This window comes from Vespula pensylvanica, chromosome 23, assembly GCF_014466175.1.
Source record: "Vespula pensylvanica isolate Volc-1 chromosome 23, ASM1446617v1, whole genome shotgun sequence".
In the NCBI taxonomy this organism is placed as follows: Eukaryota; Metazoa; Arthropoda; class Insecta; order Hymenoptera; family Vespidae; genus Vespula; species Vespula pensylvanica.
The window spans coordinates 3,145,126-3,172,762 of NC_057707.1; the positions used below are offsets into that span (position 1 = coordinate 3,145,126).

At 29.4% G+C, this 27,637-nt stretch overlaps 5 protein-coding genes and 1 long non-coding RNA gene across 14 annotated transcripts; 4 read left to right on the forward strand and 2 right to left on the reverse strand.

The window, feature by feature from the left end:
* Positions 1 to 617: 617 nt before the first annotated feature.
* On the forward strand, positions 618 to 3,264 carry LOC122636631 (flap endonuclease 1). The gene is made up of 8 exons (XM_043828048.1): positions 618 to 1,486; positions 1,562 to 1,664; positions 1,753 to 1,919; positions 2,020 to 2,129; positions 2,198 to 2,401; positions 2,478 to 2,696; positions 2,774 to 2,962; positions 3,049 to 3,264. Exons 1-8 carry the CDS (start codon positions 1,405 to 1,407, stop codon positions 3,121 to 3,123), a joined length of 1,149 nt encoding a protein of 382 aa, XP_043683983.1. The 5' UTR covers positions 618 to 1,404; the 3' UTR covers positions 3,124 to 3,264.
* On the reverse strand, positions 2,125 to 2,775 carry LOC122636633. The gene is made up of 2 exons (XR_006329000.1): positions 2,623 to 2,775; positions 2,125 to 2,342 (listed from the first exon to the last, which is right to left on the reverse strand). It is a non-coding gene; the product is annotated as an uncharacterized LOC122636633 (long non-coding RNA).
* Positions 3,265 to 3,364: 100 nt separating the features above from the next.
* On the reverse strand, positions 3,365 to 6,397 carry LOC122636630 (reticulon-4-interacting protein 1 homolog, mitochondrial-like). Of its 3 annotated transcripts, none has more exons than XM_043828045.1 (8): positions 6,153 to 6,397; positions 5,526 to 5,766; positions 5,238 to 5,383; positions 4,998 to 5,147; positions 4,605 to 4,894; positions 4,297 to 4,482; positions 4,033 to 4,210; positions 3,365 to 3,936 (listed from the first exon to the last, which is right to left on the reverse strand). In XM_043828045.1, exons 1-8 carry the CDS (start codon positions 6,228 to 6,230, stop codon positions 3,736 to 3,738), a joined length of 1,470 nt encoding a protein of 489 aa, XP_043683980.1. In that variant the 5' UTR covers positions 6,231 to 6,397; the 3' UTR covers positions 3,365 to 3,735. The 3 variants fall into 3 exon arrangements, with proteins under 3 accessions (XP_043683980.1, XP_043683982.1, XP_043683981.1); XM_043828047.1 differs by having other exon boundaries at positions 5,526 to 5,750; positions 6,153 to 6,396; XM_043828046.1 differs by having other exon boundaries at positions 5,526 to 5,780; positions 6,153 to 6,396.
* A 47-nt stretch (positions 6,398 to 6,444) lies between these two features.
* Positions 6,445 to 12,691, forward strand: LOC122636629 (WASH complex subunit 5). Of its 2 annotated transcripts, XM_043828043.1 has the most exons (18): positions 6,445 to 6,588; positions 7,117 to 7,332; positions 7,465 to 7,567; positions 7,732 to 7,917; positions 7,992 to 8,206; positions 8,332 to 8,704; positions 8,806 to 9,069; positions 9,178 to 9,403; positions 9,490 to 9,725; positions 9,795 to 10,046; positions 10,167 to 10,349; positions 10,425 to 10,541; positions 10,631 to 10,803; positions 10,884 to 11,146; positions 11,226 to 11,409; positions 11,520 to 11,749; positions 11,859 to 12,012; positions 12,090 to 12,691. In XM_043828043.1, the coding sequence occupies exons 2-18, from the start codon at positions 7,211 to 7,213 to the stop codon at positions 12,241 to 12,243; spliced, it is 3,435 nt and encodes a 1,144-aa protein (XP_043683978.1). In that variant the 5' UTR covers positions 6,445 to 6,588; positions 7,117 to 7,210; the 3' UTR covers positions 12,244 to 12,691. The 2 variants fall into 2 exon arrangements, with proteins under 2 accessions (XP_043683978.1, XP_043683979.1); XM_043828044.1 differs by lacking the exon at positions 6,445 to 6,588 and having other exon boundaries at positions 6,976 to 7,332.
* A 1,170-nt stretch (positions 12,692 to 13,861) lies between these two features.
* Positions 13,862 to 14,964, forward strand: LOC122636632. Its single transcript, XM_043828049.1, has 2 exons — positions 13,862 to 14,227; positions 14,304 to 14,964. Exons 1-2 carry the CDS (start codon positions 13,974 to 13,976, stop codon positions 14,446 to 14,448), a joined length of 399 nt encoding a protein of 132 aa, XP_043683984.1. The 5' UTR covers positions 13,862 to 13,973; the 3' UTR covers positions 14,449 to 14,964.
* Positions 14,965 to 15,240: 276 nt separating this feature from the next.
* On the forward strand, positions 15,241 to 27,059 carry LOC122636628. 6 transcript variants are annotated; one of them, XM_043828038.1, is made up of 16 exons: positions 15,241 to 15,391; positions 16,943 to 17,172; positions 17,289 to 17,402; positions 17,494 to 17,970; positions 18,165 to 19,170; positions 19,252 to 22,413; positions 22,655 to 22,724; positions 22,940 to 23,011; positions 24,824 to 25,013; positions 25,113 to 25,229; positions 25,291 to 25,467; positions 25,578 to 25,745; positions 25,813 to 25,902; positions 26,015 to 26,057; positions 26,175 to 26,287; positions 26,414 to 27,059. In XM_043828038.1, exons 2-16 carry the CDS (start codon positions 17,035 to 17,037, stop codon positions 26,552 to 26,554), a joined length of 6,078 nt encoding a protein of 2,025 aa, XP_043683973.1. In that variant the 5' UTR covers positions 15,241 to 15,391; positions 16,943 to 17,034; the 3' UTR covers positions 26,555 to 27,059. The 6 variants fall into 6 exon arrangements, with proteins under 6 accessions (XP_043683973.1, XP_043683974.1, XP_043683975.1 ...); XM_043828039.1 differs by having other exon boundaries at positions 19,264 to 22,413; XM_043828040.1 differs by having other exon boundaries at positions 19,279 to 22,413.
* Positions 27,060 to 27,637: the final 578 nt, after the last annotated feature.

Sequence of the window (27,637 nt, forward strand, 5' to 3'; positions counted from 1 at the left end):
CTTGTTGTGTATCGAAATCTTGGAAGCTGCAAGTATTTCCGAGCGAATGGCTGCTTATTTGAAGACTCATCCAAAATCTTTTCTATGTAATTCCAAAGTAAACGTCTAAGTTCATACATTTTACATTGATTCTTATATCTTTTGTATATTCGGAAATGAATACACCAGATTAATTATTATAGTTTCTCTCGGGTGGGTCTCATGAGTTGGGCTCATGGGCGTGGGCTTCTGTGCGGGTCTTCTTTCAGTATCATAAAATCGAGCTCGATTTTCGTACTCTAGTTTTGGTCAAACGTACCTACATTCTATGTCCATCTTCTCTTTTCAATTTCATCGTTCTCACACGTGCATGTGTTACCTTCCGGTTTTCCTTTCTTTCTTTTCTTCCGAATTCTATCGTTTTTACGTGCGCGCATGTTCCGTCTTTCTTTTCTTTTCTTTTCTTTTCTTTTCTTTCTCTTCTGCTTTTCCTCTTCTTCGTGGATTTCGATATATCGGCACAGGTCCGATGTATCGTCGAAAGGTTCGGTTCATAATCGATTGTTAGACGCGGATACGGGCAGGATAGAAAGAATACTCACGCACGTGACGTGGGCACAGACGTGGTCTTCTCGGGCGCGAATAAAAGTCCTACGGTAATGGACTTCGTTTGATTGCTAAACCGAAAAATGACCGGTCGTGTGTCGGTTCGTGTGCTGCCGAGTGGTATGGATCTGCTATCCGTAAGCGTGGACTGACCCTCCTCCAGTTAGCCGCCTGAATTCTCGGTTGGTGCGTGGACGCCGCGAACGCGAATTTAGAGTAGAGTCACCGTTATTATAACACTCCCGGGAGTGTTCGGGCGCGATTAAAAGTCCTACCGGGGACTTCGTTTTATAGAACGCCGATTATTTGATCACGCCGGTCACGCGAATTTTAGAGTAGAGTCCCCGTTAGCCCGTGGGTCCCCAGATGCAGCAACCTCCACGCGGTGGGACCTGGGTCGGTAGTACTCGTGATATATCAAAAACCAGTATACTGCAAGTACTACTGAGCGAATGGCTGCATATTTCTGAATTTTTCTAAAATGTTTTCATTCAAATTCCGATTGAACTTTGAAGTATTTATATCGTATATTCCCGCTCGTTCGTGTAGTTCATATTTTGTCCATTCGTGTCGCTGAAGTCACCGGCGTCGTGAGCGAAAGTGACAACCTTAAAACATAAAAATCGGTTAAATTTAATATTTTTAAGTTGGCTTTCATGTTTAGTCAGCCATTCTAATAAATTATGGCGGGAAAACTTACTGATACTTATTGTGATACATTCTGTAGACTTTCGTAAATGAAGATCTGTTAATAGTTAAAATATTTGTGGAAAATTTATTTTTTTATATAAACAAATCTTTATCAGTGATTATTCGAAGATGGGTATTTTGGGTTTATCAAAACTAATTGCAGACGTAGCACCTAGTGCAATCAAAGAACGGGAATTAAAACATTATTTTGGTACTTTAATATCACATTGTTTATACGCATAAAAATGTCTTGTTTTATTAATTTATTTCTTTTTCATTTTATTAGGTAGAAAAATAGCTATAGATGCATCTATGTGTTTATACCAATTTCTGATCGCTGTTAGGAGTGAAGGAGCACAGCTTACATCAGTTGATGGTGAAACAACAAGGTATTATAAAGTGATTCATATATTAAATTAAGTATTTATTTCTGATATAAAATATTCTCATACATGTAATGTTCTTTTTTGGTGATAGTCATTTAATGGGAACGTTCTATCGTACTATACGTTTGGTAGAACAAGGTATAAAACCTGTATATGTTTTTGATGGAAAACCACCAGATTTAAAAGGTGGAGAACTTGCAAAACGAGCTGAAAGAAGAGATGAAGCACAGAAATTGTTACAAGCTGCAGAAGAAGCAGGTAATTATCTATGCGTGTATGGGTATATTCGTTGTAAAAAATTATATGTATTATCTATTGTAGTCACATATTATATGTTATCATTCTTTATTATAATAAGGAAATGCCGAGGATGTTGACAAATTTAATAGAAGACTGGTTAAAGTTACAAAAACTCATACAGAAGAAGCTAAGCAGTTACTTAAATTAATGGGTGTACCATACGTTGATGTAAGTAAATTGACGTTTATTTATAAATACAAATAAGATCCTTATTGGTACAATCTTTTTATTGGAAGGCTCCATGCGAAGCTGAAGCTCAGTGTGCAGCTTTGGTAAAAGCTGGAAAAGTTTATGCAACCGCGACAGAAGATATGGATGCCCTTACTTTTGGGTGTGATGTTTTATTGCGTCGTTTAACTTTCAGTGAAGCTAGAAAAATGCCTGTTCAAGAATTTCATTATGATAAAGTATTAGAAGGTTTAGAGTTGAATAAAGATGAAGTATGTATTTCTATTATAATATATCAGATATTTTTTAAATTAACTAATTGATTTGTTATTTCATATGAATTTTTAGTTTATTGATCTTTGCATTATGTTGGGTTGTGATTATACAAATAGTATTAAAGGAATTGGCCCTAAAAGAGCAATAGAACTGATCAGAAAGCATAAATCTCTTGAAACAATTATAGAAAAATTGGATACAAAAAAATATACTGTACCAGAAGATTGGAATTATCAGCAAGCAAGATTATTATTCCAAAATCCAGATGTGACAAGTACTGATGATATTGAGGTAAAATTATAGAGATATAGTATTCATATTTTTCATATACATCATTACTTCAAACCAGTTTTATTTCACATCATTAGCTGAAATGGTCAGAACCCGATGAAGAAGGTTTAGTGAAGTTTTTATGCGGTGACAAACAATTTAGTGAAGATCGTGTTAGAAGTGGCGCAAAAAAATTATTTAAAGCTCGTAACACAACAACTCAAGGTAGACTTGATTCATACTTTAAAGTATTACCAGCTACAAGTCCAAATCCACAAAAGCGTAAGGTAAATTTTAAAATCAATTAATTCAACTAAATATTAAATAATGAAATCTGTAAAATAAATAAATATATATATATATATATTAATAGGCAGACGAAAAGAAAGGAACAACTAAAAAAGGTAAAACTGCTGGCAATAGTAAATTCAAAGGAAAAGCAAAATGAAATTAAATAATTAATGCAATAATAATTACTATGTCTCGATATAAACGTTTTCAATTATACTTTTATTTTATATTTAAAATCTACTATATGTCTAATAATAATTCATTCCATTAAAAACAATACATTTATATCATTTATTTATTTATTAAGTGTTTCAAATTAATTTATATATATCTACAATTTCCATGTCTTGTAAACTATATTTCAATAATGGTTTAATAACCTGATATAAGAGAATACTTGTATCAACAAATATAAATTTATTCTTTTTTAAGTGCATTACTCGTTTTTTTTTTTTTTTTTTTAATCTTTGTAAAAGTTTATTGTCCTTTTATCCCTTTTACAATTATTACTTGTGCAAAGCAAATTTAAAGGAATAAAATGTGTACTTATTTTTACATATTTATGTTATCAGTCTTAACTTTGGCAGCATTGTAATGATTTTTTTTTATGCAATATAAGCTGATAATAACATTTTTAATATTTTAATGAAAACAATCATTTGAAAATGATTATTATGGAAATTAAAAAAATAGTAAGTTATTACTACTAGATAACAAGTAACATTTGAAAAACAAATATTTTTGTTTAACAAATGAAAACAATGTGTTTTTAAAATTTAATGATGGTACTTCCAATAGCTTCAGGATCTAATATATGATGTAGTGCTTCTTCAATATTGTGAGGTGCATAAACTCTATCAACAACAGGTTGTATTTCATCTGCATCAGTTAATTCTGATAATGCTTGCAAATATTCTGCTTTTATTTTAGAACCATCTTTCCATTGATGTATATTAAAACCAAATATATACTAAAGACAATTAATTATAATTTAAAAATAATAAATATATTATTTCATGATTTAATAATTATTTTCTAATGATATAAATAATCATTGTTTAAATACCTGTACCAATAATTTAATGTATATACATCCAGCAAATATACTTCCTGATATAAATCCCAATGAATCTGATGTCAAATGCTCAGGCATTGTTGTCACATAGGAACCATAAGGATGTAAATATTTCTTTAATATATGTGATTCCGTTGATGGACCACCGGTATAAAAAATTGCATTATATCTACAAAATTTTGGTATTAATTTTTGATTACATTATAACAGGTCTTTTTTCTTTTTTTTTTTTTTTTATATCATATCATATCATACTTCTCATGCAATTCTAACTCCTTCTCAATATTTAATTCGTCCAATAATAAAACTTCATCAGCACCTAAAGCTCTCATTACAGGTACAGCATTTTGTCTAGATACTGTTACTACGTAACCACCCCATAATTTAACAAGTTGAATTAAAATACATCCAACTGGAGTATTACCTCCATATATAAGTACCCTGTAAAAAATATCAGTTTAATTATATTATTAGAACGTCAATAATCTTGTAAATTTAATAGAGCAACTGTACATTCTTTTACCAGAATTATTTTGATTCAATGATCACAATTTTTGCATTACCTTTGTCCTTTTGCATTGCCTTCTTTAATAACAGACTTATTAACTAAAGCATCCCATGCCATGCAACCACTATAAGGAATGCTTGCAGCTATTTCATAAGTACATCGTTTAGGACGTTTAATTACTAGGGTTTCTGGCACAACTATATATTCTGCCATTGTACCAGGTGCCCATGAAGGTACAGCAAGAAATACTTCATCGCCAATATCAAAATTAATAACGCTTTGTCCGATGTCTATAACTATACCTGAACAATCCCTACCTAATATTACTGGAATTTCCTTATGCCTCTGAAAACAGAAAACTCAACATTGCAATAACATGCTACATTGAATATGAGAAACTGAAAAATAACACAAAATTATCAAATATAAATAATTAATATTTTCTTACTCCAGAATTTAGAAGTCTTCTATAAGCTTTTGAATAACCCGAACATATTTTTGTGTCAACAACATTGACTGAAGCAGCTTTAACTTGTATCAGTAAGTCATTATTTTTTTTAATCATTGGCATCTCTGCATCATCTATCATTGAAACACCCTATATTAAATATAGTGATATTTATATGTTTATGTCTACATATCGAAGCTTCTGTTCATTATATATATATATATATCGTTTACAATATACCTCAATACCAATATAATGATGACATATGACAGCTTTTATATGGTGCATATGGTGGGAATAATAAATCCAATTCCTGCCTATGCTATAACCTATTAATGTACCTATAGTTATACCTGCTAGACAAAATATGATCTCTCTTCTTGTGACTGAAACAGATAGTTATTATTTAAAAAATAAATAAATGATATATATATATATATATATCAAAAAATTACTACGAATAATCTTTTATTATATGTTATATAAAAACTATGATGCTTATAGAGTTTAAATAAATAAATGTCATACCTTCATTATTAAATATTGTTACTAGTTGTCGATAAAATTGTACAGAATTAATATGAATAGAATAATATTGAAAACGTAACTGTTCCAAACATTTTTGAACATATGTTATCAGATTGTATATGATATCCTTTATATGCTGCACATGTTGGTCTCTATATAATTCTCGAATGTACCTCTGACAATTTGTTAAAAACATAGAAATCCATTGTTGTCCTTGTTGAATCACTAAAGATGTTTGAACCTTATCCCAAATTTCTTTTTAAATATTTTCAGACATGAGAAATATTTCTCTATTATATAATATATATATATATATATATATATATATATATATATATATCATTATAGAATTAATAAAGAAAAAATAAAGAAATAATATTATCCATTAAATATGCAAATTATATTTATATATATTTTATTCTATTTCTAGAAATTTAAATTTAATGTTACAAGCTTAAAGAATAAAACATAACTAAAAACAAGTTAAAATACAAGTGTATATAAAAATGAATATATATACTTATAAAAAAAAAAGGATCAAATTCAAAATAATTAAAAAATTATTATTAAATATATTAAAGTATTCTCAAATTAATAAAAAATTATTTTATAATGAAAGAAAAATACCTGTAATCTTTCTAGATGATTTGATATGCGAAAAGATATTTCATCCATAATTTCGAAAAAACGTTGCTTGTTTAACATAAAATTAGGGAATTTGTACTTTTGAATCTACGTTTAAACATAGTTGTAGATCAACGAGAAAAGCGGCACACTAGTGCGATATAAATAAACGATTAACGCATTGCATATAACTCGAAATAGATATCAAGAATCTGTTTTAAAATGTAACACTTCCATATTCGTTGCTAATTCTTTAATCTATGTTGATATATTAAACATTTAAATTTATAGTTTTCACAAAAAGAAAAGAAAAGAAAAAAGAAAATATATAATGAATGAATTTAAAACAATTTGTTTAAATGGATTGTTCAAACTATTAAACTCTACAAGGTTAGAGTCAGGAAATATCGGCGCGAAGACTAATGTTTTTGATTATGACGTAAGGATTATTGTGCAACAGAATCACATGGTTTATCATCTTCATTTTTTAAGATTAACTATTAATTATCATATATCTTTAATAATGTCGGAAAAACATATATATTAATCGAGAGAAATTTAACTTTTAAATTTAATTGTTCCTACGGTTATCATAATTTACTGTTGTATTTTTTGTCTTTTTTTTTTTTCTTTTTCTTTCTTTTTTTTTTATCGAAACAATATATATATATATATATATATATATTTATTTATTTATTTATTTATTATACTCATTCATATATTTTTATGCATTTATTAATGATATTTATTTTATCATTGATAAAATGTTTTTATGAAGAATGTAGAAAAAAAAAATTAATTATTCATGCATAAATTTTGCATGAAGATTTGTAAACTTCTTTGTGATATTATATTATATTATTGTGGAAAAGGATTAATTTGATTTATATTACGAGTATAAAAAATTAGTATAATAGTATAATGCATTGATCTTTATCGAGTTTTTATCATTTCAATTCTATTGCAGTTGAAACTACACCCAAACATTAGCGGGACGTTTACGTTGATATCTTAATGATCATTTTGACATTTAGTATCTTTTTTTCTTTATTAAGTTAAAAATGAGCGACTTCTTAGCTGTTAATAATGTCGGTGGACAAACATTATTACGATTAGTTTCTCGTGGAAATGCAATTATAGCGGAATTAATGCGTTTGAAGGATTATGTACCACCGATTTTTAGGTTAGTATTATGTATAGTTGTTTGGTATTAGATAATAAGTGAATATATAAAGGTAATATTTATTTAAGAGACCTGTATAAGGTAAAAGATATATTATATATTAAATATAACTTGGAATTTATATTCTTATAGTTTGGATACAAAACAAGTTATCCAAAAATATGGTTCAATCATAAATGACTTTTCATACTTCAAAGCAACCAGTACCTATGAGAAAAAAATTGAGGATGATCCAGTGAGTAATATTGCAATTTCTTTAGCAAATTATGATCTACTTATCTTATTGAATTTTTATTTTTAACGAATATTTCAGTAAGACGATTATCTGAATAGCATTGTAATATTTTTATGAAATATTTATCATCTTGTTATACATATAATCACGAAGTATACTTACAGGTACTTCAAGAAACTGATGAGGAAATAAGAAATAATTTTTCTGAATTATTAGCACGATTTTATCTGGCATTTGAAAGTATACACAAATATATAACAGATTTGAATTTTTATGTTAAAAAGTTAAATCAAGAAGATTATCAATCTTCTAGTTCTGTTGAGTCATCTGAAGATGGAAAACAGTTAATGGTATAGTTCTTTTTAATTTAATTAAATAAATGGGTTGTGTAATGTTTTATATTAATTTGTTATTATATTTCTAGTGTGAAGCAGTATATTTATATGGAGTAATGTTGTTGTTAGTAGATCAACATTTTGAAGGAAGAATTCGTGAATGTTTACTTGTATCTTATTATCGATATAATGCTCAGGAATCATCATCTACTAAGGTGGATGATATTTGCATGTTACTTCGTTCAACGGGATATAGTAAAATATCAGGAAAACGCCCAATTAATTATCCTGAAGACTATTTTAGGTATTGTTTTAGAATCTTTATTTATATAAAAAACTATATATATATATAACTATATAAAATTTGATATATATATATTTGCATATAATAAGTATCATACAGTTCATGAATGTAAAATTGTTTTATAGGAGGATACCGTTAGATGATTCATTAATAGAAAGAGCTGTTGGTTGCTTAAGATTTGGTGATCTATATAATCAAAGACCTGCTTTTCATAATCATCAATCAGAATATAGAAATACGGCTCTTTCAACTCAAGCATCAATGTTAGTTATAATTCTTTGTTTTAAACCGGAAATATTAAATACACAAACTGCAGTAATGAGAGAAATCGTAGATAAATTCTTTTCTGATAATTGGGTGATTAGTATTTATATGGGAATAGTTATAAACTTAAAGGATTGGTGGTTACCATATAAAGCAGCAAGAACAGCTCTTAATAATAATCTTGAAACGTCTAATATAAAATCCATAGCTCAAAAGCATGGTCAAAAAATGGAGGTAAGTAAAATGTTGTTCATAATTTAATTATAAAGGTATTGTATTAGAAATTATACTTTACACTATTGTCTTACCTTGACACTGTTAGTATCATATTCTAGGACTTGTTACGTGAAACTGAAGAAGTAGAATTAGCTGGCACTCTGGATGAAAATGCAATAGGATCATTAGTGAATTTAGTACGAGATTGTAACGTAACATTACGTTGGATTTTATTGCATACAACTTCTTTAAATTTATCAAAACGATCGCGTTCTTTTCAACAGCTTGTTATAACTGAAAGTAAATATACAGAGATCAATTGCCTTCGTTTATTATTGAATACAGCACAAATTGAGCAAGATGTTAAACAGACATATAAAGAGGTGAATGAATTATTTAATATTTCTGATACATTGAGAAATATTGTTATATATTTATGTAAAATATTTTTCTCTCAAATTTGTACAAGTAATAATTATTTTTATTATTAGTTACTAGTTGGAAAAGAAACTAAATGGCTTAGAGATAAGGAAGCTTGCGTTAAACGCATCATTGATTTAGCTCAGATATTTGGTGATAACAAATCTCTTGATGGTATTGAAAAAATTCAAGATTTACATGCATGGTTTATGGAGATAAGTAAACATATTAATTCCTTACAACAAGAGGATAGCAGAAAAATTGTTCAATTGTTACAGGCATTAGAATATGTTCAAGGTAAAATCAGAATTAAATTTTTGATTATAATTTTATGATTACAATATGGAAGATATAATTGTTTTCTTAATTCCAAATGATTTTAGAATTCCATCAGTTGGAAAATAATTTACATGTATCTCAATATTTATCGGATACTCGTGAAATATTACATAATATGTTACGAACAGGAAATATTGCAGAAGATACTATAATAAATTTAAACATAGTAACAGATTGCAGTTATGCATGGAATATAATGGAAACTTTTACTGATGTTATACAATCTAGTATAAAAAAGAATCCTCCAACGGTCATTAAATTGAAAGCTTTATTTTTAAAAGTAAGAAAATGTAAAAGTAAAAAAAAAAGCAATAAGGACAATGTAACAATTACAATATTTTCTTTTTAGATGGCTTCAGCTTTAGAGACGCCATTACTACGTATAAATCAAGCATGTAGTTCTGATTTATCTTCTGTGTCTCAATATTACAGTAGAGAATTAGAAAGTTATGCTAGAAGGGTGTTGCAGATTATTCCTGAAACAGTTTTTGGTTTACTTGCTCAGATAGTACATTTAGAAACAAATGCTTTTAAAGAAATACCAACGAAATTACCCAAAGACAAATTGAAAGATTATGCCCAATTAGATGATAGATTACAGGTATTAAAAATTGTAGAATTTTTACAAATTTTTTTTCTTCTTTTTTCTTTCTTTTTTTTTTTTTTTAATGTAAAATGATAATATAAATAATACTAAGAGCAATGTTTTGTATTTATGCAGATGGCAAAATTAACTTATGCTGTGTCAGTTTTTACAAAAGGAGTACTATCTTTAAGGAGTGTTTCATTAGGAGTTTTAAGAGTGGACTCACATCGGCTCTTAGAAGATGGTATACGTCAGGAACTTGTAAAACAAGTTACTTTAGCCTTACAAAATGGTCTTATCTTTGATTCCAAATCAAAGGTGTGTATAATATAGATCTATATTTTACATATTAGAAGCATTATTGCAATTATTATAACATGTAAATCATTTTAGGTAACATTACCTCAGAAATTAAAAAGTTTAGCCTCCATTATGGATGGATATCGTAAATCTTTTCAATACATTCAAGATTACATAAATATCAATAGTTTAAAAATATGGCACGAAGAAGTAAGTTTCTATGCTGTTTTTCTTATTAAAAAAAATAGTTGAATTCCAATTTGTCTTATCTTGCTCTCATAAAAAAAAATTCCTTTTAGATTATTTATATTATAGATAGTGCAATTGAAGAAGAGCAAAGAGGATCTTCTTGGATTCCTGGAAAAACCTGGAGATATTTTTCAAATGAGAAACATGTTTCATTAACAGAAAACAATTGTTTGACTTTTATTGGCAGGCTTACTCGAGAACTTATTCGTATTACTGATCCTAGGTAATATTAAAAAAATATAATGAAAATAAAATTAAGTATATTTATAAAATATAATAATGTGTATTGTACATAATTTGTAGAAATACTGTTTACATAGAGCATGCACTTGCTTGGTATGACATTAAGACTCAAGTTGAAGTATTAAATTACAAAGTTTTTACGATGATATTAGATGCAATAGGTACTCCAGGATTAGTAGGCATGGATAAACTGATATCATTTTATATCGTAATTGAATTGGAAAATGTAATCAATTATATAGAAAGAGAAATGCGTAACAAACAATGGTCTTCTATAATCGATGAATGCTTAACAATTGTAAACGGTATAGAAAATCCTAAAGGTATGATACAGTATGATTTAGAATAGTAGAAAATATTTCTTTTAGAAATTATATTAATAATGTTATTACACATACGTAGCTATGATGACAAAATTGCAAATTGTCGTTGGTACACATGGAAATAAAATGTGGTTGCAAATATTAGATTGGACATTGAAGATAGGTCATTATCAAATACTCAGAAGAAAAATAACATATGAATTAAATACTGCTTGTAAATTTGAAGCAAAACATATGGAAGCAGCATTGCAAACATTAAACGCGTATGTTTATCATTATACAATTTATTAAAAAGTTATACATAAAATTATATATCATTACAATAAAATTAAAAATTATATATTAATCATATTTTTTTATATGTATATTATAGAGCAATATTGTCCGAGATTAAATTGAACAATTTAAGTGACGAAAGAAAAATAAAAAAATCGGACGAAATCCAATTACTTCACGAGCTCAGTTTAAGATTAGATTGGGCTGGCATAAGCGATCCTCTTAATAAATCTTATATTAAACCTCCGCATGTGAACAACATTTCATTTGTAATGTTTTTATTTACTGTGTCGCAACTTGGTAAATTGTATTATTGCAGAAATACAGGTATATATATATACATATATATATAAATTAATATGCAAGTATTATTATTAAATATTATTAAAATTGTATATCTATATTAATTAATATTAATAATAATACATTGTTACAGCGAGTCTTTTAAGTAAAAAATCACAGGATCCTTTAGATGCTGTAGCACTTGCTATTGGAATACAAACTATACTTCGTCAATTTCATATTTCTATTACATGTAATTATGTAAAATATATCTGTATGTATATACTTTCTCTTGTAACATTAGACAGGTAAGAAAACAAAAACAGATAAATATAAAGAATTAATCGTCAATTAGCAACAATATTAATGAATAAATATGTTTCAGTACAAAAGTTGGAAGCGAGACGGAAAGCGAATCAACACCAAGTATTCATTTCTTAGATCTTTTCGTCAAATATTCAGGCATTCCTCGATCATACGTATTCCACGAAATTCCAAATGTAATTCTAGATCATTGTCAGACCAAAGTCTTAAGATAATTATTCTAACGACAACTTTATATAACGTATTAATTAATTTATTGTTACATAAAGTATTGTATGTTAATTTAAAGTGCATTTAACATCAATTTTTTGAGGTAAAAAGAATATATACATATACATATATATATATATATATATATATCATTTTGAAATTAAATTCTTTTATATATTCATTCTTGTGTATCTTTTTCTAATTGTTATTCCCTCGTTTTTAGATTAAAAGTCTTTATGTTTAAGAAGAAAATATATAAGATGGATAAAAGTTCGAAAAAATAAAATGTTCTATTTAATTATTATCATTTAATAGTCCATAAGAAATAATATTTATTTTCTAATCGACTTCTTCAAGATAATTAAAAGAAGTGAAAATATACATATTGAGTTTCGCAAGTCGATCGTAGGCACTGCATTAAACTTATTAGCATGTATTCTAATGTAAAATAGGGCATATTAAGGGGGTAGACAATTACTATGTGTGATGAAATGAGAGTAGGCGGTTTATGGGGGTGACTGCAGACAACTGTCCGTATACGCATTGGCGGCTAAACTAGAAACTTGCGGCCTCCGGCGGTGGTTGCGATTGCGGCGGCACGAAAATTTCATCTAAATCATAACGATTGGATTAATTATGTAAAAAATCTAATGAATATTAATATCAAGATTTTTTTCTATAAATTTATCATCAATCCTTGGCATGTAAAACCTGTTTTATAATAATTTACAAGATAAAAAATTAGATTTTATGCAAAAGGCGATGCACGGCGGCTGTTTTTGCGGCCGTTGAGACGCCGGTGTCGGCGGCTTCATACAAAAGCAGCCGAACTAGATCGAGAATTCAGTTCTCCTTCGTGATACGCGTTATCAGAGATGACCTATCTAACTTATCACAGCATCCTGCTGTATCTGTGTATTCCGGTATCTCGTTGACATTACCAAAAAAAAAAAAAATATATTTTTTTCTATATCTAGTAACGCGTTGTATTTTTACTTGTGTACACGTTTCTTCCTTATTTTTATACAGATTTTTTAGTAAAAAGAAAAAAGAAAGAAAGAAAGAAAAAAAATTAATAAAAAAATCACATCATTGATTTTGATCTAATAAAAAATATACAGTTATATATTATATATCATTCTTATGATAATTCTAATTGATTTAAGTTGATTAATACAACCAAATTAGAATATGTTCTGTACGTAAGTGATTTTCAATGTATCCTTTTAATATTTATGTGTAAGTAATATCATAGATCTTTTTCAGCATTTGGCTTATATGTATATGCGTTTATTTATTTAAATTAATACTCTAAGGTGGTATGTATTTAAGCTCGATGTTAGATTAATCTAAGAATCTTGTAAGAAGTTCATCACTTATTCTGATCGAAAGAAATCATTTTTTTACCTTAAATTTTACCTATGAATTACGTAAAAAAGAAAAAAAAACAAAACCCATTAGTAAAGACAAAATGATTTCTTTTATTAACAAATGGTCCCCTCACTTAATTAACGTTTTAATTAAGTAATGTTTCATCACAAGGCGTGGTTCATCTACACACGCAATATTAGTCACATTTATTCCTCCGTAATATATATATATATATATTAAATATAAATTATATATTGCGTCGTAAAAATTAATAATAGAATAATATTATATCTAAGTATATACAGTTTCCGATTGTTTTAATCTTTCTAAAGGATAACTATCTTGTGAGAAAAATTTAACAACCATGCGATTTGGATTAGTGATGGGTCTAATACTTTTCGGATTCGTTTTGATGGTGAATGGCTTAAAATTTTTAAATTATAATACTCCAAGTGATAAAAAACTACCGAGAGATAGAGAGATACGTGGTTATAGACCACCCCAAATGTCTACCTCAATTGGAGTAGGATATGGTAAAAGAGATGGATCTACGGAAATTTCTAATTTTAACAAACGAGAAAGAGTACTTTTGTCACTTCTTCGTAATCTTCCACAAGGGTATGTAAAGTATTTTTAAAAATTATTTCATATAAATTTTATGATATAGTGCGAATAAAATAAATCTTTATTTTAGATTTACTCCTGAATTAATATTACGAGAGGTGAAAACAAATCCTGTTTTTGCTGGAAAATTAACAGAAATGATAATCAATGACGAAAATGGTCAAACACGAATTGGAGAACAATTACAGCCGGAAGGAACTATATTCATATTTTAAACTCTATACAGACGAATGTCTAACTAAAATATATAATTTTTGGCGATACATTTCAGTTTAAGAAAATGATGGTATCTTAAACACTCTACAGTTGGTTTTTGTTAACAACAACAACAACAACAACAACAACAACAACAATAATAATAATAATTATAACAACAACAATATTATTATAAACTTTTATTGCTGTATGTATAATATACTAGCCTTAGTCAAATCAATTATCGCCAAAATTTGTTAAAATTTGAATTTACCTCCTTTTGTATTATTTCATCCTTATGTGAATTAATGAATTATTCAACATGCTTTATTAATCGTTTCATTTAAAATAAAAGTTATTGTTGAATGAGAATAGTAACTCTGTCGATAAAACATTTCGTATCTACTTTGCCATTAGCTGTCGATAATGTAATATACGATTTTATCTTTAGCGAAAGGAAAGGATATGCACTGTCGATAAAAAAGAAAAAAAAATGTCAACAACATATTTAATTAAATAAAAATCTTTAAGTCAGAGATTTTTTGTATTATTACAATTATTATTTATCAAATAAAATGCTTATATTCATTAAACATTTTACTTCCTAAATATTTTTCCAAGTAACACATTTATCACTAGTTACGTTTTATGAATGTCTAAATTTTGTCAGATATATACATTCAATTACTCGTATTTCTTTTACTCAATCGTTTCAATTTGTTAAAAAACAAAATATTATATAAGCTAATAATATTTTTCTAAGATAAATGTATACATTATCATATCGAAATAAAAGACAAAGTATGTACTAGGGAATTTTGACATATCACGAACAGTTGACCTTCTTTCTTATGCTTTAGTCGGTAGCCATAAAGTTCTGATTCGGTTTCGATTCCTTGTACTTCGGTTTCGCGATTATCGTATTGGAATCTGTTTCGAGAAAATCTACGTGGGGATATATTCGTAAGTACTAGTTATTATTTATTAATAATCTTATATAATTTGTGACGAAAGAAAATTTATGCGTATCGATTTTATGCAAAAATGCTTAGAAAATTGGTGGACTAACCATTATGACGACGCGGTGCATCGCGCGAATTGAATGAAATGCATCTTGTATCGAAAAATCGATAAATTAGGGCATTATGTTCATACAATATATATATATTTCTTATGTATGTTATTTATTTACTATATGATATTAATTATCTCAGGTATCACGTGACAAAATAAATAAATCTATGATGATGATACTAGAATGTCATGATACTAGAATGTACTATACTTTAGTATCAAGTTCATTCATCAAAATTATACAATTTACTTTTTCTGTAGAGAGAACAATTTATTCTCTTTTATACCTTTTATGCTAATCGACATGTATATGTCTTTGATTGAGCAAAATACGACTTTGTCTAATAAAGTCATTATCACTAAATACCGACATTTTATTAAATACAAAAATACAGTTCTTACCTTCGAAAGGTGTGTATATATATATATACACACACGTATGACTTATAAATATGTATTGATGAATATTATGTAGTATATTACATAATTTGCAATTTAACTATATTTTCTAAGTTCATCATATCCAATGCGATTTCTTTGATACTACATCGATCTATCAATTCCTTTTTTCTATATAATTGTAAATGATTTATATGTTTACAGTTAAACGATGAATCCATATATTTTTCTTCATATAGAAAATTTTGTAAGAATCTTGGAATTGTCTTTGGCATGTTTCTAGTGTCATATTTTCTTAACTTTATAAGGCAAATTACTGATCTTTTATGCCTTATAAGTTAAGCTTGACACTTCATTGCTTACTGTGAATTATTACGAATATTTATAATTGCATCATTTATTAATCTCTTTTAGGTTAAGAGATTATTGATGTTTATGGAAATTAGTATCAAAATATTGCTTTATATTTCAATAAGATATCTAATTGATATTAATATTACAATTACTAAAACAATTCTACATCGTTAATCAGATTTTTATAGCTTCTTTATCAGAATATATCTTTGTACCTCTTCCTCTGTATTATTTCTACAGAATGGAACGATATGCATTTTCATATCCGTTCTACTAAAAAAAAAAAATTTTTTAAACAAACAAACATTTTTCAATGTTCATCATTTGCTATTACATATATTATAACTTACAAGGTTATAATAATATTTTATATTCTTCAATTATTGGTTACTATATAAGAATACTAATAGTGTAAAACTTAATATTTAATAAATATTGTTTATTGTAATTTTTATAATATTAAAACTATTTACGATTATATTTATATTCATGTTACTATTACGTATATTTATGAATTTATTTTTATTTGTATACAAATAGGTTTTATGTATTATTCTAATTATATTTCTAGAAATTATTATTAGAAAATGCAATATAATAAGATATTAATGGCTGAATACATGTATTTTTTTTAAATATATGTTATAATTGTTGTAACAATAATTATTTTCTCTGAATACGAAATAGCGTCCAAATGGACCTCAGCCATCGAAAAGAGATCGACATGCATTAAAAAATATAACAAGCAAGATATTTGCTAGAGTAATAGAGGATAAAAAATGCAAAATTGGAATCAATGGCAATTACCAACTGGTGCCATTACTACTTCAATGCCACAACCTCCGGTTGGTTATAATGCACCAGGAGCAGATCCGATGGCTATGATGCAAGCTTATATGCAATACTATAATCAACCAGTAAGTATAGATATATAGAAAAAAATGAAATATGGAAATGCATGATATGTAAAATTTTGCTTGTACAAGCAATAACAAATCCACAATGTTATGCAGATTCTGTTTACATTTTTCAGGCACCTAGTGGATATACGGCTGAACAATGGGCTGCTGCTCAACAACAAAATTGGACACAATGGCAACAGTGGCAACAACAATATCAGCAATGGCAGGCGCAATACGGAGAAAAGGTACGTAGAAGATATAGATTCATATTTTCTATTAAACGCTATTTATTCGAAGAATTATTCGCTGTTACATCATAGTATATTTCTCTTTCAGTACCAAGAGACTATCAAGCAGATGTCATCGCAAAATATGAATTTATCTGGCCATGCACCACCATTACCAACTATGCCACCACTTCCTAAAGAGGATTTTAAACCCCCTTTACCTCCGAATTCTGTTAATACATATCAATTCACAAATATCCCCCCACCACATCAAAACAATCTTCCACTATTTCCTGCTAAGCAACCTGTAAGTAGTGCAGCTTCACAATTAAATGTAAATTCTTCTCAAAATCCACCCCTGCCTCCGACTCAACCACCATTGCCTCTGGAGAGTGCTCAGAATAATGACAGTAATTCTGCTACAAAACGCAGCAGTAATGCTGTTAGTGAATCCTGTAGTGCCAAAAAGTTAAAACTTGAAGATGAAGAATTAACTGAGGCTGAAAAAACATTTGACGCTCAGTTTAAGCAGTGGGAAGAACAGTTTAACAAGTGGAAGCAGCAAAACGCAAATCATCCTGACAAGGTAAGTGATATATTGATTCTATATTGCGAATGTTATAGTACATAGAATAACGTATCAATGAATCTTCAGAGCTACAGCCAAAGATAGGTATATCTATCTATTTATGAAGCTATTGTAATATAAACAGAAAGGAAAACAAAAAAAAAAAAAAAGAAACAAAAAAAATCAGTAAATATTAAAATTCTACTTTTTAGACGCATTATAAAATATACGAAGCAAAATGGACATCTTGGCGAGAGAAACTTATCGAACGTAGAGAACAGATGCGTAAGAAGCGCGAACAACAAAAACAAGTAACTGTGAAAGCAGATCCAGAGAAAAATAAGAATCTACCTGGAGGAGACAAAATAATGAATATCTTATCAAGTACAGAAAACCAAGGATTAATAAACAATCTCTTAGGTATTGGAAAAACCCTTGGCTTAACAGGGAAACAAAATACAGGAACGCTTCCGCCACCACCTCCACCACCTCAGACCACAAGCAATATCTCATCTACGACAGTTACACCTGCAATAACTTCGCAGCAGTCAACATCTCAGCCATTGAATTCGGACACGGTGTCGTCTTGGAATGCCCAACAAGCTGCACAGTGGGCAGCTCAATTTAATTCTGGAGTACAAAGTTATAGCAGTTTTCACGCTAATTCCGGATCGACTCAACCATCTTTTGGAACATCTCTAAATTCAACGCATCCTCCAAATTTCGCACTACCACCACCTAACGTGTCAAACGCTGGACCAAATTTTTTACAACCACCACCGGGTTTTAATAACGACGGAAGACAAATACCGGATGCAAGCGTAAGACAAAATTTACAGGACAGATCATCATACGCTTCAAGTGGAAATAATTTGAATATGTTCGGTGCTAATGAAAGACCAAACTCGGACATTAATCGTTTTGGATCAAACGATCCTATAAGTTTATCCGATTACTCGGGTAATTTCGATGCAAACGATAATTCCACCAATGATCGGATGAATAATAGAAAAGGACAATTAGGCACTGGTCAAGAATATTTTAGGCGAGAAGTATTAGATAAAAATTTATCTGAACACGATCAATTTAGATCGGATGGCTCATTTAATTACGGCAATGCGAGATTCGGTAGAGGAGAAGAAAATTATAAATCGATAGATGGGACGGAAATTGATGGGAAACATTATAAAGCGGAAGATAGAAATTATATGGAACGTGGTAATAATCAATTTAATAAACAAAATAATTCTAATTCTGTTAGTAGCTTAAACAATGATCGTTTTAATATTGATCGTACTGGTCCTGGACCAGGTGATCGTTTTGTAGGAAGTGGGGATCGGTTTGGAGCTGGTAGTGATCGTTTTGGAAATTCGAATGATCGCTATAACGATCGATTTGGATCAGGAGACGATCGATTTATCGATCGATTTGGATCAAGAGACCGATTTGGATCAAATAATGCTCGATTTGGACCCGGTAATGATCGATTTGGTCCTGGTAGTGATCGATTTGGATCACTCGATCGTTTTGGTACAAGTAACGATCGTTTCACTTCAAGAAATGAAAGATTTGCTCAAGGAAATGGATTGGAATGCGATAGATTCGGACCAGGCTTTGATCGTTTTGGTGTATCTAGTGATAACGTTGGCTCTGGGAACAATAGATTCGGAAGGAATGTTATGGATCATTATGAAGGGAACGAAGACAGCCCAAGAGATGGTAATAACTCTCGAAATTTTGACAGAAGTAATCAATTTGGACCTACTGATGAATTGGCACCGGAATTGAAAAAGCTTATGGAGAAAAGAAGAGCTGCTATGGACGTATTCAAGCCTAGTTTTCACGATTCTGATAAAAGTGTTAATGTTGGATCTTTACGCGAGAGTTTTAAGAAAATCGCCGGTGATTCACCTTTTATATCAAAAAGTTCCACCGACTTTGGACAAAGGGATTATGCAGGATCAAGAGGAATAGCGGTTTCTAGTCCTCGATTTCCAGGAAATTTTGGATCCCAAAATAATCCTAGATCGTTCGGACCTCGTGCTCCCAATGAGTTTAAGCCGCACGGTGGTTTCGACTTTCGATTACGCGCTCATACTAACTTCAGTCCACGTGATAATTTCTTCGATTCTCATGATCCTGGTGGTCCATTTCTCAGAGAATCCAATACCAATTTCTCTAAGTTTGACAAGAATCATTCTATGTTTGGATCTGTGGATGTCGATCAGCGAATTGAGCAACAATTTGACAGAGGAGATCCTAAATTACAACAAACTAAAGATACACAAAATGGTGGATCGTCGGACAGTATTGTACCTGCGAATACAGATAATATGCTTACAGAGAAAAGATCGGATATTCCTGTTCATAAAGACGAAACGGATAATAATGCAGTAAAACCAGAAGAAATGTCGCAGACAGAAAAAATGGGGGAAGAGTCATCAAATAATATCGCGGATACGCAATCGAATACTCAAGAGGACAAAACTGTACGTTCGAACGTACCGCCGTTAGAAAAACCACCTTGGATGGACGCGTCATTCCCTGATGTTAATTTATCCGAAAAGGATGTTAATAACGCGGAATGTAACAATAATCCACCTTCAAATTTTGCTGCTTCTACGGATGAGAATAATGCAAAAACTGATGAAAGAATACAAGCGGAATCGGATAAAAAATTAGAATCAAATGCACCGAATAATGAGCAAGTCAAAAAACCTGAAGTTTTACCTTTTATGGGAGAAAATGATCCAAAACCAGAAGACTTAAACATGGAACCTCCACCAGAATTACCTAATTTAGGACCGATAGCGGATGATTTGAATAACGATAATACGTTTGCTAATAATCAAAAAATTAAGGAGCCTTTTGGCGCAGAACGTAATTTTGTTGGAGAATTTGAACGTAGTACGAAATATTTCGATTCTAAAAACGCTTTTAGTCCTAGAGGTCCTAGCGATGGAAGATTTTTACAGCAGTCTCATACACCTAATAACGGACAATTTTCTTCGTTGGGACCAAACGATACACGATGCAGGTCTCGAACGTCGAGTGACGGACAATTTGGTTTTCGAGGGTCTAATAATAGAAATTACGGGCCATGGAGATCGAACGAAATGCCGTGTGATAACAGAGGATTTACTGACAGCCAATTTGGTCCTAGAGGATCTATTGATAGATTGTCTGGCATTACGAATATTAATGAAAGAAATTTCAATAATAGAAGATCTATGGATGGGCCATTCGATACTTCGTGCTCCAATGATGGATCTTTCACTTCTGGTTACAACGATGGACAATTTTCACATCACAACCAGCAAGATAGAATGCTTGGTCCTCGAGGTTTTGCAGAAAGGCATTTTGACATGCGTAATACGGGACCAAATAATAAACCGTTTGGATCTCGTGGATCATTTGAAGATCATTTCGAATCTCAAGGTTTAAATAACGAAGCAGGTGCGCGTAATTACAATGACAGATTATGTAGCAATAGATCACCATTCGCCAATAGAGCTTTTGGATCGGATGGAGCACTTGACAGTGCTAATAATGATATTTATCAAGACAAATTTAATGAAAATTATTTAGATAGGAAACTTGATACAGGTGCTACCGATACTGGAGGTAGTGTAGGATCAAAATTAAACTGCGAATTGGGTAAAGTCAATAAATCCGATGCTAAAACATTTTTTCAAAGCAATTTTAATGACACCGCTTCTAGATCCCAATATGGATCTGATTGCGCCGTTAATCTTCCTCCTCATGAATTCAAAAGTAATATTCATAGTCAAGTGTCCTCGTTTGATAAAAAAATTGCTGAAAAATCTTGTATAGAATCAAATGTTGGAGATTCTAGAATAGGCTATGGAGATATTTCTGGAGGATTAGATTATAAGTATACTAATACTGCTTTCATGAAAAGATCTATTGATAATCATCAATCTTATATGAGAGGTGTAGCCAATAAAGAATTTTGTATAGAAAGACAGTTTAATTATAACCATGGTGGTGCTACGAAAGATAAAAAATATGTCGAGCATGTACCTGTAAAAGTAATCGATTATGCTCACGCACCTCGCACCGTGATGCAAGAACATTTAACTCCTGTTCAATGTTTCGATTACGGACACGGTAAACTGAAACCTGTTGTACCGGATCATGAATTGTTTCCGCAAAGAGACTTTAGAAATTGGGAGGAAAGCGAGCAGAACTTGAAGGAATATACAGAAAAAATGAAAAAATATGAGAATTCAATGGTAAAACATGAACACAGGCGAAAGACCAACTTAAGTGAAACGAGAGAAAGCGATTGGACGGTAAATATTAGGAAATATGATAGAGAAAAAAGAAATGCAGATGACAAGAAAGAAAGGGAATGTTCTCAAGAAGAAAGGATTTATACTAATACTTCTGAAAAAGAAAGAGACGAATGTATCCAAAGTGATAAAATGAATGATAAAGGTAAATTAGATCATATAATACACGTTAGATTATATATGACACTATAATAAATTTTCTTTTAATTACTCTCAATTCATTTTTGCAATCCATTTCTACAATACTTAATTTGTGTATTGAGTTAATGAAAGATTCAAAATAAAATACAGATTATTGTCAATCTATTGACAAAGAGCAATGGTAATGCAACAATAGAATGTTCGATAGTACATAATTTTTCATCTATACTTTTTCTTGGCCACAGATAGAGGCCATGAGAGATGCGAACGAGTTCAAACAGATATAAACAAAGAGAATGACAGAGACAATGACAGGTAATATTAAGCGTGTCAGAATAATATGTGGAAATAGTAAATTTGAAAGCTTTTATCGTCATTACTAGTCCACATGCACTATTGTTATTACAAGATCATTGATACGATCGGATAGTTTTATATCTATCCCTGTGCACTTGCATATGAACTAGTAATATTGTACATTTATATTTTATGAATATGCGTGTGTCTTGAAGACATTTAACTTTCTTTAGATCAAAAGGACGTACTAACTGGCAAGAAAATTCGAACAAGAACGCCATAGAGACAAAATCATCAAATACCAGGTATGTTGATTCAATATAAAAATTAAACAATTAAACAATTTATTTCAATCTCTAGGATATTAAACAATGGATACTTCAAAGATTTTTGATATTTGTAAATGTAAAAAATTACATACATATATACACAATTTACCTTTTACCTCATATAATTTTAAGAAGATCTAAACATTTTTATCATACGTTATTACCTTTGCAAAACTTTTATTATTATTATATTCCATCCAACGAGTCGAGTTAGTAGAGTTAAGCAAACATCCGCGTGTTAAATACGTGGTGGATGCGAAAGACTGCAGTTATTGGCTGTTAAACGATAATCAATTATTGAATTCAGGAGCGAATTTACATGGGTCATTGTTAGGGCTTCCTTTTATCCCAAGTGCTAATTATACCCATTTCGAGAATTCCCTCTGATTGTGATTACGCTTCTGTCCCAATCACGTACGTTTGTTTATCTCTACTCGACTCATTAGACGGACTATAGAATTTTGTTATATTTATCATATTATTCAACTTGAAAATTTAAGTACGATATGAATATATATATATATTATATATATTCCTTTACATTATTCAAATAAACCATGGCAAATTAAAACATGGCAACTGTTTGCTACTTCGACAAAATTAATATTTGATAAGTTTATGTAAAAACTTAAACTAGAGAATGTGTATCTGTCCTTTTTTTTTTTTTTAAATTTGGACTCTCCATCCGAACTTTTTATCACGGTGCGAGATAGTTTAAGAATATCTTTTTAAAGTTTTGGAAGATATCCATAATATATAGAGGTGCATAATTTTTATGCATACAAATCTTATATTTTATGTTTTTATTTATGTTATGAAATGAAAATGCGCGTAAACTCGTTATGAATAACGATATGTTGCAATCATCTTGCAGCTCTTTTCGTGTGATATAACAATCACATTTTGATTTATTCTACAATGTTTTTTATTAAGCAATTTAAAACAAATATGCTCTATTATAGCTTGCTGAATTTGTAAGCTTACCAAACTGTACTATAAAAATATTCTTATATTAACAAGGATTTAATTTCTGTTAAACATTTGTTATTTGCATAAAAAGTAATTGCACAGAAATAAATATGATATTTATCGCACTAATTTAGTTTTGATTGACTTGCATTCAAAATTTATTATTAACAACGTGTTTGATTCCAATGAAATAGTTAACAATATATTCTGAATGCAAATTATATATTTAATATTGTAACATACGATTATTACATACAATGCTGAAAATCAAAATTTCATTAATACAATCTGTTTGGTTTTCTTCCTTGTATGTTTTGATACTTAAGTTGCAATGATAATTTAAATCTAAATTATTCTGACAAGTTTCATATCTTTTCTTGTACGTTAACTTTACATGGAATTTGATTTTCCAATGAAAATGTTCTATCTATGTGGATTACACCACGATACTTTATCGCGTGGATCACACCACAAAAACTTAAATAATATTATTTCGTGAAGATTAGACAATAAGATGTTAGAAATGTATATGAAAAATATGTTAAATTGTCCAAACATTTTGGATTCCATTAAGACATACACACTGAGATTTTCTTCTGATTTTCATACAAATTGATACTTAAGACCGACATTTAATATTCAAACTACATGTGTATATATATATATATTTACATTTTTCCAATGTTGGGTTTTAAACAAACGTTTATATCGCATTATACGTGTTATAGTTGCATTATCATTTTCTGTTATACATCTAAATTAAAGCACAATGAACATATAGTATGATATATTTTAATGTCTACAAATTTTTTGTTACAGCTTTACAGACAAACAGCAAAATGTATCGGAATTACCAGCGAAAACCTTGGAATTGGCGAAAACGGCAAATTGCACAATGGTGGATGATCTACTGTGTCCTCCAGGTCGTCAAAATAGACCATCTAAAATAGCAATTATTCTGAGAGGCCCACCTGGTAGTGGGAAGTCATTTGTAGCAAAACTAATTAAGGTACGTTTCGAGCAATTTTCATTTTTACTTTTTTATGTCATCAATTACGAAAATGAATACGCATGAATACGATAATTTAATTACGATATTTTCGTACAGGACAAGGAAGTCGAACAAGGAGGCTCTGCTCCAAGAATATTGAGCCTTGACGATTATTTCCTCGTTGAAAAAGAAATAGAAACGAAAGATGATAATGGAAAGAAGGTGATAGTGAAGGTGACTGTTCCATATAAATGACATTGTATGCAAATCTGTAACTTTTATTTTTATTTTTTAGGAAATGGTTTATGAATACGAAGAAGCAATGGAACCAAGTTACATAGCATCTCTTGTGAAAGCGTTTAAAAAAAATATTACAGATGGCTTTTTCAATTTTATTATATTAGATTGCATCAATGAAAAAATATCAGACTACGAAGATATGTGGAGTTTTGCGAAAAGTAAAGGATTTAAGGTATGTAAACAAGTTCAAGCAAGCCAAATTATTCAGCTCAACTTTTTACACTTGATACATTTCTTTTTTTTGTTTTGTTTAAATTTTATTCTCCATATCGTGATGCACAGGTATACGTGTGTGAAATGGAAATGGATGTACAAATCTGTTTAAAGAGAAATATTCATAATCGATCAGAGGACGAGATTAATAGAATTGTGGACTATTTTGAACCTACACCCAGTTATCATCAAAAGCTAGATGTAAATTCGATGTTGCAAGAACAGGCAATCGAAGAAGTATGATCAAAATCTTTACTGTGAATATCGATTGAATTCATATGTTACGTTATGATCTTTATTATAGGTACAAATGGAAGATAGTCAAGAGACGGATAAGATATTACAATCGAACGAAGAAAGTCAAGATAGTCAGGATGAGGCTCCAGAAGTTATTGTAAATTTATAATGTTTTTTTTTTCGACAATTTTATTGAAAATTTAGTTCAATGATTTTTACTATATATGTATTTAAATAAATGTATTATATATAATTATGTTACTTTTTAGGGTATTAGTAAATGGGAACGAATGGAAGCAGAAGATAAATTAGGTCAGTTAAAACTGATATCCTTTAATTTATATCTATTAGAGAATTGATTGAGTCGTGACTTAGAACGGTTTTAAATCGATATTGTATAAACGTATTTTTGTCACAATTATATCATAGATCGCTTAGATGGTTTGGCAAAAAAGAAGAATGAAGGGAAACCACAAACAATGGAAGATTTTCTACAAGTTCCTGATTATTATAACATGGAAGATACCTCGGGAAAGAAGAGGGTACGCAAGAGAGATCATTCTTTCTATTGTAATTTATATTCAACAAACTTTCTAAAATAATTACATTTTTAAAATAATTATAATAATTAAGTTATAAACGATTGGTAGGACTGTTTAACGTTATAGGTGAGATGGGCAGATTTGGAGGAACGTAAGCAACAAGAAAAGATGCGAGCCGTAGGTTTTGTCGTTGGCCATACGAATTGGGATCGTATGATGGATCCTACAAAAGGTGGAAGTGCTCTAACACGTACTAAGTATATATGACGCTAAATCAATTTTAGAGTATTAAAGATAACGATGAAGTTTAAAAGAAAAAAAATTCCTTTGTTTAAAAATGAAGTGGTGTATTACTCATAGGTTTTTTTTTCCTGCGTTTTGTTTATACTTTTTATGGATTAATATTATTAATATTTAAAGAAAAGAACGTTTTAGTGTTAAATATTAATAAACTTGTTCAAATATTCAAATACTCTAAATCTTGCTTATCATTGTTTCAACAATCACTGTCCAAAACTGTGAATCTATATGATTGTTAAACAAGATACAGTAATATTATTGACAAGCAAGGTATTAATACAACCAAATTATTATCATCGTGTATATCTACAACAGTGCATTTTAATGAAATAATTAAAGATAGTAGATTTGTTTACAGAAATATATAATCATGAATATAAATGTTACTTCATATTCTGTAATCGCAATTTGATTATTCTATTCGTAAGATTAGAATAGAAAGAACTATAAAGGAATTGATATTTTTATATTACTTTTCCTTGTGTTCCAAAATCTTTAGCAATTACATAATTCCTAATATTTTACCCTAATCCTAATACATGTTTATCCATCGATCACTCTATATCATCTGTTTTATATCATTGTATAATTAATCATTTCTGATTGTAATTTATAAACTGTAGATTATAATACCGTTATACTCTGGATATTTAACTGTATAGAAAATAAATTTTAACTATTGTATATAATAACTTTTTTCATCTGCAATAATTCCAATATTTCGATATTCTTCAATATCGATAACTAATTTATATATAGTTGAGATAACTATTACAACTGGCCAAAATTAGATCAAATATTCATTAGATTTTTATGAAAATAGGAATTATAACGATACTTGCGTATACGCAACATCTTAATTAACGTTTGAATATCGATTTCGATACGATATATATATACATATCGATATATATATATATCGATAAGTAACGACTCATTACGATGCGATAAAAGAATACCTTCAATAATCTTGTTTTAAATAATTATACATATATAAAATAATATACCAATCGATCTGATTGAAGTAGACTGCTGTCCACATAGTCTTCC